Source organism: Eufriesea mexicana, unplaced genomic scaffold (assembly GCF_001483705.2).
Source record: "Eufriesea mexicana isolate 0111107269 unplaced genomic scaffold, ASM148370v2 scaffold1767, whole genome shotgun sequence".
Taxonomy (NCBI): domain Eukaryota; kingdom Metazoa; phylum Arthropoda; class Insecta; order Hymenoptera; family Apidae; genus Eufriesea; species Eufriesea mexicana.
In genome coordinates this window covers 344,784-356,005 of record NW_016909873.1, presented here as the reverse complement: position 1 = coordinate 356,005, position 11,222 = coordinate 344,784, and the positions used below count along the sequence as shown (strand labels likewise).

The 11,222-nt window shown below is 49.6% G+C and overlaps 1 protein-coding gene across 1 annotated transcript in view; it reads right to left on the bottom strand.

Moving 5' to 3' along the window:
- Positions 1-10,979, bottom strand: part of Ret (protein kinase receptor Ret oncogene) — a 17,017-nt gene extending 6,038 nt beyond the window's left edge. The window contains exons 1-9 of the mRNA XM_017901798.1: positions 10,158-10,979; positions 3,012-3,233; positions 2,806-2,933; positions 2,572-2,707; positions 2,112-2,368; positions 1,493-1,664; positions 1,324-1,421; positions 289-566; positions 6-197 (exon numbers count right to left, since the gene is read on the bottom strand). Of these exons, the coding sequence (XP_017757287.1) occupies positions 6-197; positions 289-566; positions 1,324-1,421; positions 1,493-1,664; positions 2,112-2,368; positions 2,572-2,707; positions 2,806-2,933; positions 3,012-3,233; positions 10,158-10,206 (1,532 nt within the window). The 5' untranslated portion in view covers positions 10,207-10,979. The remainder of the gene's footprint in view (positions 1-5; positions 198-288; positions 567-1,323; positions 1,422-1,492; positions 1,665-2,111; positions 2,369-2,571; positions 2,708-2,805; positions 2,934-3,011; positions 3,234-10,157) is intronic.
- Positions 10,980-11,222: the final 243 nt, after the last annotated feature.

Here is an 11,222-nt window from a genome sequence, read left to right as displayed (position 1 = left end):
GTCACCTGTAAAATCCGCTGGCGACTCCGCAGCTGGACTCACAGCCTTCCGGCGTTTCCGCATTGGCGCAAGAATGCAGTCGAGAGTTCTTGCCCCTATTGCACGGGTCTACCTTGATCCCTGGAACGATCGTCAAGCTGATCTTTACGGTCTTGGAGGAGACGGCGCGATCTGTTCCGTTCCACTTGACTTTAAGCCTGCAAGGATACCCGATCGGACTAAAATGCTCTCTGTAATCGTATTCGGTAGCGCTGGTCACGGAGAAACGAATCTATCGTCGCGACTTACACCAAATTGGCTGGTTCTTTCTCCAGTTGATCTTCGTCGGCGACATAGATTATACCTCCTCTATGGGTGACAGCGAACGCGCTCGATCCATGAACGTTGAATCTTATCGAGGGATGCGGTTCGGTGCTCGGTTTCGCGATTCGGGTGTAGCGTGGCGCGAGCCGTGAGATCTTCACGTTCGAGGGATACGCGAAGGATTGTTTGCTCGAAGATATCGGCGACACGGTCGTCGTGGTCATCCGATGCTCCGGACCGTAGAAAGTCAGCGTGATGTTGAGCTATCGAAAGGCAAACGTGTTGCTCGTGAGGTGTCTCTGGGCATTCGCGATTCGTGATCGTTCGTCACGGTTTTGACGAGACGAGGCAGAAGCGGGTCCGTCAGACACGGGCTGATTTTGACAGGATCGCACCGTGGAATGAAAAATCTGCGTTCCGGGGGTAGAAGGCGGGGGATGGTGAACAAGGTCGCGTACGATTCGCCGAATTTTCCGCCACGAGTTTTCAGTGGGCGTTTCGCCCGGCACGATTAAAACGTTTATATCGGAAGTCAGTTGGGAGATAATAGGCAGCTTCCGCCTACGCGTCGACCGCCGCGATGTGCCGTATAATTCCTCCACGAAGTAGCGAAACGATTCCCATTAATTCTCGCTTAGCCCGCTCCTCGAAACCGCGCCCAACCAACGCTTTCGCAACCTTTGCCATCTAATTGTTTAACGAGTCACGATTATGCCGACGGAACTGAACCAGCGAACGTTGGTACACGCATACATCCGAGGTGCCGTTTAAAATCGTTACCGTCCAAGGTACGAGTCGCGGTGTTTCGGAACATTCGTCGATACGCTGAACGTGGAAAAGAATCGGTCAAGGTTCTTCGTTCTTTTAGATATCACTTTAACCACGGCCAAGAGTATAGGGTATCGCCAAATCGATTTCGGTTTAAATTCCGTTGCCTGGCGTTTTTCCCCGCCTTTTTCTTTCACCTCGCGATAAATTTCTCTCGGCGACACTCCGTTCGAGATATCGTCCAAGACTCACCGTGTCCTTTCCGTATCCTGGAATCAGAGACTCGTCCTTTACCCGTAGGGTCACGCGATAAGGAGACTTTGGTAGGAGAGTGGTTTTCGCGGAAATTCCTGCAACAGAGCAGAAGGAATATTTCCTTTGGCGTTAGCGAGAGAGCGAAGATTCGTACTTGGACACTTACTTGTAAATATGGCGGTGTACGGAACTACTTCCGAAATCTCGATGGGCAATGTGTTGAACGTGACGTTCAAAGCGTCATGAACGTCCCCGAGTATGACAATGCTGTACCGGTTGCTACTTTCCGTGTCCGCGTCCTTTAGTATCAGCTTGTTTTCGTCCACCAGTTTGTCGCCCTACCGACATAGTCAACCGATTGATAATGGCAACGGTTCGGCGACGGTTCGGCGACGGTTCGGCGACGGTGAGGTTCGGGGGAGAAGAACCGGGGGAGAAGAATTTGGCGGATTTGCGCTTAGGGGGAAGCAGGGACGAGGGAAGATGGGCGTAAAGTAGACGTAAAAGAGAGATCCGAGCTTAATCAAGATCAGCCCCTGAAGGGTTTTCCTTGGTTGTCGGGTGCGCGTGCCTGGTCCTTTTCCCATCTTTCGAGACGGTTTCGTCGCGTTCGTCGCTTCCGCGTCTTTTCACGGCCGCCGTTGGAAACAATGCCACGCGATCGCGAGAACAATACGGCACTGATCAAGTCCGATTCCTTAAGCATCGCTCGTGGAAGGAGTACTCGTTGGCCCGTTAACGCGATTCGCGCTTGCTTTCGCGATTTATCCACCTCCACCACTCACCGCGGTAAATTCTCGAAGCGTGATGTCGATCGAGTCGTTTCCCTGCGCCATCGGCGGATTGTCGTCTTGATCCAAAATGTCCACGTGTATGACGTTTATCGACACGTACTGCCTTCCGGTGATCTCTTCGTAAACGACGCATTGAACTTGAAGGGTGACTCGCGGGCCCGGACCTGCTGGTGGCGGACCCAACGCGTCTCTGTCCAGAAACGCGTTAGCGAACAGCGTATCGTTCGACGCGTAAAAATATTCCGTACCTAAAAATCGGCCAACCTTCTCTTATCTTTTTCGCTCGCCTTCCGGGAATTACGAAACGCGCTCGTGTTCGATAGATTTATCTTCTCGTCCGAACGGCAGGAATAAACGTTCGGTTTTTCGGTTTAACTTTAAAGCAGCAGTAAAGAGCGAGACGTTTATTCCCCGATACGGGAAGAGATGGACCTCGAATGCATGCACTTGCCGTTCAATAATTTGTAACCGGTAACGCGGAAATTGGGACAGATCTCGCTGTAAGCGGCAGGTCCGAAGGTACCGATCATGGCGGTTGGTTGGTTTTCGTAGATCCTGTATTTCGACGCATTCCAGAAGCACATGTCCTGCAAATCGAACGACATCGTGTTCAAGCGAGAAATCCGCTAATTTCCCCTTACGATGAACGGAAAAAGGGGTAAAGAAGACGTAGCGGATCCTTTACCTGTACGTAATCGGAGCAATTAATTGTCGTTCCGTTAACGCGCAGTCTCTTCACCCTGATCTCCAGGACAGCCTCGTTGACGGTATTCTCTCTCGCCAGGATCACGATCGTATCGTGTCCCGATGTACCTTGGCGAGCAACGAAACGCGATTAAACGATCCTTCGTACGAGATTCGAGATTTATCGGAAAGGCAACTCTTGCTTACCATGCTTGGAAAAGTCGTGCAGTAACAGGTTGTTCGTTTCGGGATCAATCGAAACGATTCGTTCGCTGGGGACGGTGACGCGATAGTTTGCGTGATTCGGTTCCGTCGAGTCGTTTCGAAAGGTCCTTAGCTCGAGGAGTTTCAGGTTCCATGAAAATTTCCCGTCTTTTCGAGGTAGATACGGTATCCTTACGGTCAGATCCGACTGCGGAAAGTAGAGCTCTGAAACAGAAACGTACGTTTGGCGTGCGCGCGTGCGTGTAGCGCGTGGCACGTTATAAAATTGCAGTCGTGACATTTCTTCTTTCACCGTATTCGAACGAGCGACAGCGATATTTTCTATCTAAAGACGAAAATAAACGTTTCGTTGCGATATCGTCAAGTTCAACGGTGAGGGTTCGTGTACGGTCAACTTCGTGGAAACGACTCGTGTCAAGGTGAGCGTTTAATCGATACACGGCAGGTAGTTAAAGTCCTGCTCGGCAATCGTGCGCGCACGTTCTTGCGGTTACAGATCGCGATCAAGATTCAACGCTATTTTCGCGGAACGCGTATATACGAACGTTTCGATGTCGCGAGTTGACAGCTTATTCGATCGTATCTCGTCCTGTGAGCCGCCCTCTCTACCGTCCAGTGTATCGTCCCGTGTATCGCCGCGTCTACAGAGATCGGACCAGCGAGTTCTATAGAAATTTTCCCCGAAAATGGAATACGGGGAATCGCGTGGAGGAATTTTTCGCTCGTCGATCGGACCGACAATTTCACGTCGTGAGCCGGGAGGCACGCGTACGTGGTAGAAGGGCTAGGGTAAGAAGATATTTCGGTAGGAAAGGGCCGTTGGCGAAGGCGAGGGTGCGATAGCGAGGGTGGTGGTATGGTAACGGCCAAAGGCGAGCGAAAGAGCGTAGGATAGAGCGTAGGAAAGAACCACGATGCGACGGTCACGCGAAAGTCGAGTTAAACGTGCAAAGTATCTCGAACGCGTTTCGCGCACGCATACGTCTTTCCATCGCGCTACCTATAGTTAATACGTACTGTGCTGGCTGCCAGCTGGTTTAACGAACACGGCTTTTTTCGCGTGCCAACAGCGGCCAGAGTTTGCATATTAGCCGGCTACCACGCTCCCAACCAGAGTTGGTTATCGCGCGGAAACAAGTCGTGGCCCAACGAGGCGAACGAACGCGCTTATCGGCCGTTTTTCTTCTACCTGTCGTTCGTAATCTCGCTTTATCCACGGCCGCAGTCGCTGGAGCAGCCAACGATTGACCAACTCGGCAAATTTTTCTCCTTCTCTCGACTCGAAAGAAAACGAAAATGAAGAAAGGAAAGGAGAAAAGAAAGGAAAAGATGGATGGTAGGTGGATCGGTAGGCGCGTAAAACGGAATCGCGTAGAGAAGAAGAAACGACTGGTCGCTGGATCTCTGGAGGCGCGAGATCGTTGGAACTGGAAACCCTATTCGCACATCGAGTTACGATTCCCGAAAACAGAGACCGTGAACACGATACGCGCAGCCATACAACTCGGCACAGCCCTCTCGGTCGCCGATCTGCAAGGACCTTCCGCGTTCGAGTTCGCGCCGAGCGAGGCCAGACGGGCCAGCTACTACCCCACCAACATGGATCCCGATACACGCGCCACGCGTGTGTAAATTGATTCGACGTTACCGTTGACGTTACCGCCGACGTTACTATCGCACCTCGCCAACCCAACCAGACGTATAATTTACTCGAGAACTCCTTTCCCCGCTGTTTTTTTCTTCCTTCATTTCTTATTTTCTTCCTTTATCTTCTCGTCTTTCCCGACTTTGCGATTTTTACCAGCTTTTCCCTTTCACCATCTAACGTCGTTCCATATAACATCGTTCCATAGAGCGCAACGACGACCGTACGCGTTCGGCGATGCTTCGATCGGAGATGGCACGATCGCGTGCACTTGTGCAAACATCTCGAGTCGTAGAATTAACAAGTTTCTCATTGTCCCGCGACACTTGCACGCATGGTGAACGATAAATAACGTCGCGTCTTCCACCCCGTCCATTCTTCTCCTTCCTCCTGCCTTTGCCTAAATCAACCCACTCCTCCGACTTTCTTCCCTTTACCCTATTCCCTTTTCCGATCACCGACAGTCACTCCACATCACTTTCCACGTTGCACACCGTGCCGTACTCTGCCGTACTCTGCCGAATTCCGAAATAGCTTAACTATATTTAGGTCATTTCGACACCCCAGCCGGGATAAAGGTGTTGCTCTTTAAACGCAACGACCGACCTTTAAACGCCGTAACAACGAACTTACGACCTTTTTAAAATCTTCCTCCGTATTTATCACCTTTTCCGAAAAAGTAAGGAAAGGGAAAAGTAAAGGGATAGGGAGAAAGCAGCTTGAACGCGTTCGGCGCGTTTATTTCTGATTCGACACGGGAAAAGAAACTTTTTTCGCTCCGTCCGAGTTTTTCGATAAACCGACAACGTCGCTGCGCGATCGTAGCGAGAATCTTCCTTTCGAGATTTTCCAGTGGAATAAAATTCGCGCGATAAGACGAGAAATGTTTCCTTTCGACTGACGCTTGACGCGGACGAAACGCGATTTTTCTCGTTTCACGCGTACACGTATAGCCCCGTATCGATCGTACGTTCGATTCACACCCTTCGCGTGTTCATTTTCGATACTGGTCGACGAGTTTATCTTCGTAACCACGTAACGCGATGCGACGTAACATAAGGTAACAATAGCGCAAGCACATGGGGCAAGTTTTACCTTTACAATAAGGTATCGAACGCTTAATCAAAGCTACACAGCATACACGGCCTACTTTTTAAGCAACCGTTGCAACCTTCGTCGATTACTTCGAATCGATACTTTTTAATCGATACTATAATCGATAATTTTTCCATCGCTTTTTCTTCTTTTTCTTTTTCTTTTTCTTTTTCTTTTTCTTTTTCTTTTTCGTACATCGTTAACGATCGCGTTGCTTTCTAAGCGAAATCGATCGATCGATTTAATTCTATAACACGACGTTTATCTTTGCCTACCTAAGTCCCGGCTTTTCGATTCGCGAGTCGAAATTCGAATTCGCTTCGTCGCTTTCGCGCAGGTTTCGCATAGAAAAAGGAAAAAGTTTGTAGGAAACATTGTATCGGAACGGGAAGGATAGCGTCTTTATCAAGGAGATTCGACGAACGCGGGTCGATCGTCGACGATGCGCGTTTCTTTCTACGTACGACGTATACAAGCGCGAACCTGCTAACAAGGACGAAAGTTGACCAGGGCTAACCGTTTCACGCCTACTGTATTATGTACTTACTACTAGGCTCGATTCTGTTTACTCGGTATAATGCTACGGATGCAACGTGGAAGCGTATAACGAACCATGCTGGCTAATTTTTCCCTTTTTACCTCGTGCATCGTTCATCGATCGGGCTGTTTTGCAGTTGCCGATTATCCTTCTCCAACGATGCACGGTGCGACCAACAACGCGTCACGACTCCGGTGACAACCCATTTCTTTAAACGGCAATAGAGCGTAATTTTAATAGACAACGACTATTATTCGCAATTATACATTTGCGAAATTGCGTTATCGGGTGTCTCTACTCGAGGAAAAACTAACGCGATACGCGAATGTTGACGCGTTAATAACCAGCTCCGGTAGAATGTACGATTAACAAACGATAATGGCGTAAAATAATCGCGTCATCGAAAAGCCAATAGAATCGCGTTCGCGCTTCGTTGTAGCGAATTCGCAGTAGCGTTCGTCGACGATTTGTCCGACACGGAGCACTTCCTTGCGCCACGGATACGATGGATGATACACTGGGATCATCTTTCGCGAACGATACCACGTATGCGATGAATAGAAACGTCAGAAGGTCGCCTTTTTTTTTTTTTTTTCTTTCTTTCTTTTCATTTTCATTCGCAGTTTCCCGGTATTCAATTATCCGATAATTGTACGGATATTACGGAACATCGAAAGAGGTATTCGCACACATTACGATATCCAACCACACAAAAGGGTTCATAGCTCTCTCGCAACGTTGGGATTGTCCCGTTTAGACTTTCAAATTAGACGTTCGTTAATCGTTCTATCGAACGTGTTACTCGCTGTGGAAACAAAACCAGGGAAGAACGCGTGGAGAAACCGATGGGAAAGGAGAGAAAGAGCATTCGTTATAATTTGAACGGCGTTCAAAGCCTCGTAGCCGGCGTGTTTGTTAACGATCTGCGGCACGTATCGAGATGCAGCTTGATTCGCGTTTACGGTCAGTTTACAAGTTCGAGCCTTGCCGCGCATTCGACTCTATCGGTACATCGGAGATATGTCGTGTAAGCACCGTCGTAAATCGTAACTGCGCGAATGGTAATTTTCGAAAAGGTATGCGAATTCCAAGGAAACTTTAGGCACGACGAAGCGTCGTCTCGCCGATGTAGTATTTGGGTTATGGGGTGTGGCGTCCCGAATGCCCCGTGGGAACGTCGTTGTCAGTTCACCTACATACGTCTAATGTTTTTCCGAGTACACTTTATATTAAATTACTACGTTAACGAATTATGTAGAAAGGAAAAAAAGAAAAAGAGAAAAGGGTTCCGTTAGGTTTGCGATTAGGTTTGCGAAATAAACGCGGACACGGGTACAGACAGACGCGAATGTCGACGAGGACGAAATTTCTGATAAACGAACCAACGATCCTCTGCATTGTATCGCGTGCAAACAAAGGCTCTTCGCGTAACTCGAAGAGACTTTGCGTGGATTACGAGGAACAAAGAGGTATAGGAGGGAAAGATGGCGATTGAAAGATCGACGATACGCTTCGACGTATCCGTCGATAACGAATTAACGAACGAAATCGGACTGGCTGGTCGAGGAGTAGCGAGGACGATGCGACGAGCAACGCGAGCGATAAATAGAAAGGTACATCGGTCGATATTTGGTTAAACAGTTGGGAGAAACGTATTGTCTTTGGTGGATCAAAGCTCGAGAGAGGTTGCTGCCGTTTGGGGGAACGTTGCTAATCCTCTTGTCGTCGCATCAACGTCGGATCGTTTGCTCGTTCGCGTATTGGTGGCCGAATACGGACAGCGGTACAGAGAGCAGTTAAGGGTAATCGAAATTCGACTGGGACGCGAGGTTCGTTTCGAGTTTATCACCCATTGGTGACTTGGATCGCTAACGATCGATCGGTCTTTCGTCGCGATCCGATGAATCGTAAGTTGCTTGGCTCTCGGCGAACCGACTCTCTTTTCTTTCTCTCTTCCTTTCTCCTTCCTCTTCCGACTCTCTCCTGCGCGTTCCGATTACGAATTGGTGGTTACAGGAAAGGGCGAGGGTTGCTTTTAAGCCGGGCGTTGATTAACGATTTCGGAGCCGCACGCGATGTTCGAGGTTCGTATTTCATCGCTCGCTAGCAACTTTACCATTACCGTTTCGCTTGATTCCAGCGAAAATGTTACAAAGTTGAAAGCCTGCTTTCTTTTTGCTCTCGACGATATGTCGGACATCGGACGTCTCTTACACGAGTTGCCACGTGGTTAACGACTAGGTTCCTAAGCGTGACGAATGACGAACGTCGCTAACCGCGAATCCCGAAGGATTTACGAGAGGACGAGAAAAACGGTCGTTGTAATAATCGAAACGTAGCGCTATGTTTCGGGACAACGATACGTCTCGATATATTACATCGGTCGATTATTTCAGCGACCATAGATAAATAGGTTGGCGAGTGTATGCGTGCGCGCGTATGCGGGTTGCGAGTAGAACGTTAATCGGCCGCGTGCAGCGGTCTCGGGATTAGCTTTCGTTCCTCTCCGTCGCCTATGCGTTCCGTGTTTTATCGAGCGCACGGTGAACTCGCCGTGGTACGCCTCGTGGTACTTGTCGAGTCTACTGACAATATCCACGCGAATGGAAAACCGTTTTCGCGCGTCTCCGACAAACGCTTCGAACAAATCCTTCCATCCACTCTTGACTTCGTAGTTTTTGTTTTTTCCTTTGTTGAATATCGCGCGACGAATCAAGCGTGGAAAATCGATCGTTCGATTATCCGTGTATCCGTGTATCCGTGCATCGATTCGCTCCATTTCCCGGGATCATCGCGTGTTTTCCGTTATTAAATCAACACTTTGCATGCCTTCGAGTTGCCGCGAGACGCGAGACGCGAGACGCGAGACGTGCGACGAGCTCACGCGTACACGCGCTGTGGCTCTCGTAATTAATCGAAAATGCGTAATAACCGGTGTAATGGCGTGTTAATGAATTCATAGGTAAGGCCATCGGTAAAGGAGAATCATAAACAACGTTTCGCAATTATCGTACGTATTGCAATTATCGTTCGACTGGCAATTAAAACTTGGAGAAATTTCGAATTGGAAAATTTGCGATTTCGAGAAGAAAATACGTATACGCGTCGCGTTCGCATCGAGTCACGGAGTTATTTCCTCCGAATAAAGACGAGTGACGGTTCGAAGCGTGGACGGTAAGCGTGGATGGTGTGCGTGGAAGATAAGCGTAAACGCGTGAACGCGTGAACGCGTGAACTCGACCGAAGGGCAGTATCGATTTTTCGGCTGCATCGGAATCACGTGAGAGCGAGGTTGCACGCGACATCGTGATATCGCGTTCCTCGATTACGGTCAAGTGCGAATGTCATCGGTTCAACCTTCGCGTGGTCGGTTAAATTTTCCTTTGAAAATTTATTCGCCAAAGTTCGACGAAATTGCTGCCCCTAGGCCCATTTTTTAACCGTAAACTTCCCAGCCGATCCCTCAATCGAACCTCGATCGATCCTCGATTTCAATCGCGTCGCACGCTTCGCGCGGGTTTCCTTCGTACCCCCGTTAATATCTAGCGACTACGTGCACGTTCTATCCGTCTTTCTTTTTCCTTTTTCGTCTGTTTCGCGCGCGCACGAGATCGCGATAACTCGGACAGTCGGCAATGCTAATTTGGGATCGTCGAAGAGGCGCAAATTTTAGCATACAATGCTGTTCCGTGTTGATTCGTCGTGGATTTAATAGCGCGAGGTTGCGCGATCGAACGGTGTGCCACTAGCGCGCGCTTTCCTCGTGTTTCCGAACGTTGCCGTAGTCGTTGCACGGTACGCGTTGACGTGGACCAAGATATCACGGATTACGAGACGATGGATCACTTACCAGAGGCAGGTGTCCCCATTGGCAACAGCAACAGCAGAAGCAGCAACATCGCGTAGTCGATAGACGTCGTAAACTTGCAGGATATTTTGCGAGATTTTCCGAGCAGCGTGACACGGGTCGTCAAACAAGGTTACTTTGTCCGCATTATTAAGTTTCGTCGCTTTTTCGCCGATATTCGCGCTACGCTTCGTTATTCGTGTTAAACACGCGCTCGCGCGCTTTCCAGCGATGCGATCATGGAACGTTCGTCGCGTTGGTTAACGCGTGGATGCCGTGGAAGTTGTGGAAGTTGTGGAAGCCGTGGATCCCGTGGATCCCGTGGATGCGAACCGCGGAAAAGACGATGTTCGTCGTTTCTTGGAGAATGTAGGCATGTTGGTTTCGGCGATCGCCCGATTCCGAATCGTCGCACCGAGACGACGGCCAAACGTCGTTTCACCGTTTCATCCACCGATCCAGTATCGATTCACTCGATTATATCTAACGAGAATCGCGTTGCACGGTAGAGAAAGAGTGATAAAAACACGCTACTTTGGGACAGCTGTAGGCCGATTAGTCGTGCAACGTACGAGTGGACGTTTCGTTTAGTACCGACTGACCGGTCGATGCCGCGAAACTCGCTACTCGCGTGGGTGTCGCCTCGAATCGAGCGAATCGCGAATTCATCCTGTCGGCAGGTGAAACGTTCGTCAGAGGTGGCTTATTTCTGCGGAATGAACTAGCGAACGGTGGAAGGAAGAGGGAAGCTCCGGTGAGAAAGAAAGACGAGAAGAAGCGTCGCGACGGCGAGGCGCACCAGGCATTACTGAGAACGTTGTCCAACACCCGCCGTTATCAGGTACGATTCGCCGCGAGTGCGCGTGCGTGTGGGCGCACGCGTACGCACGTGTGCGCACCCCCGAGGAATCGGGACAAACCGAGCGACGTAGTCGCTCGGGAATAGGTGCGACCCTTCCACGCGTCCTTTCCCATATGTTCATTCTAATTATTCCTTTCCGCCACGCTCTCACGCACCTTCCTCATTTTTTCCTTTCTTTTCCATCGTTTTTCCTCCGTTTTTTCCTT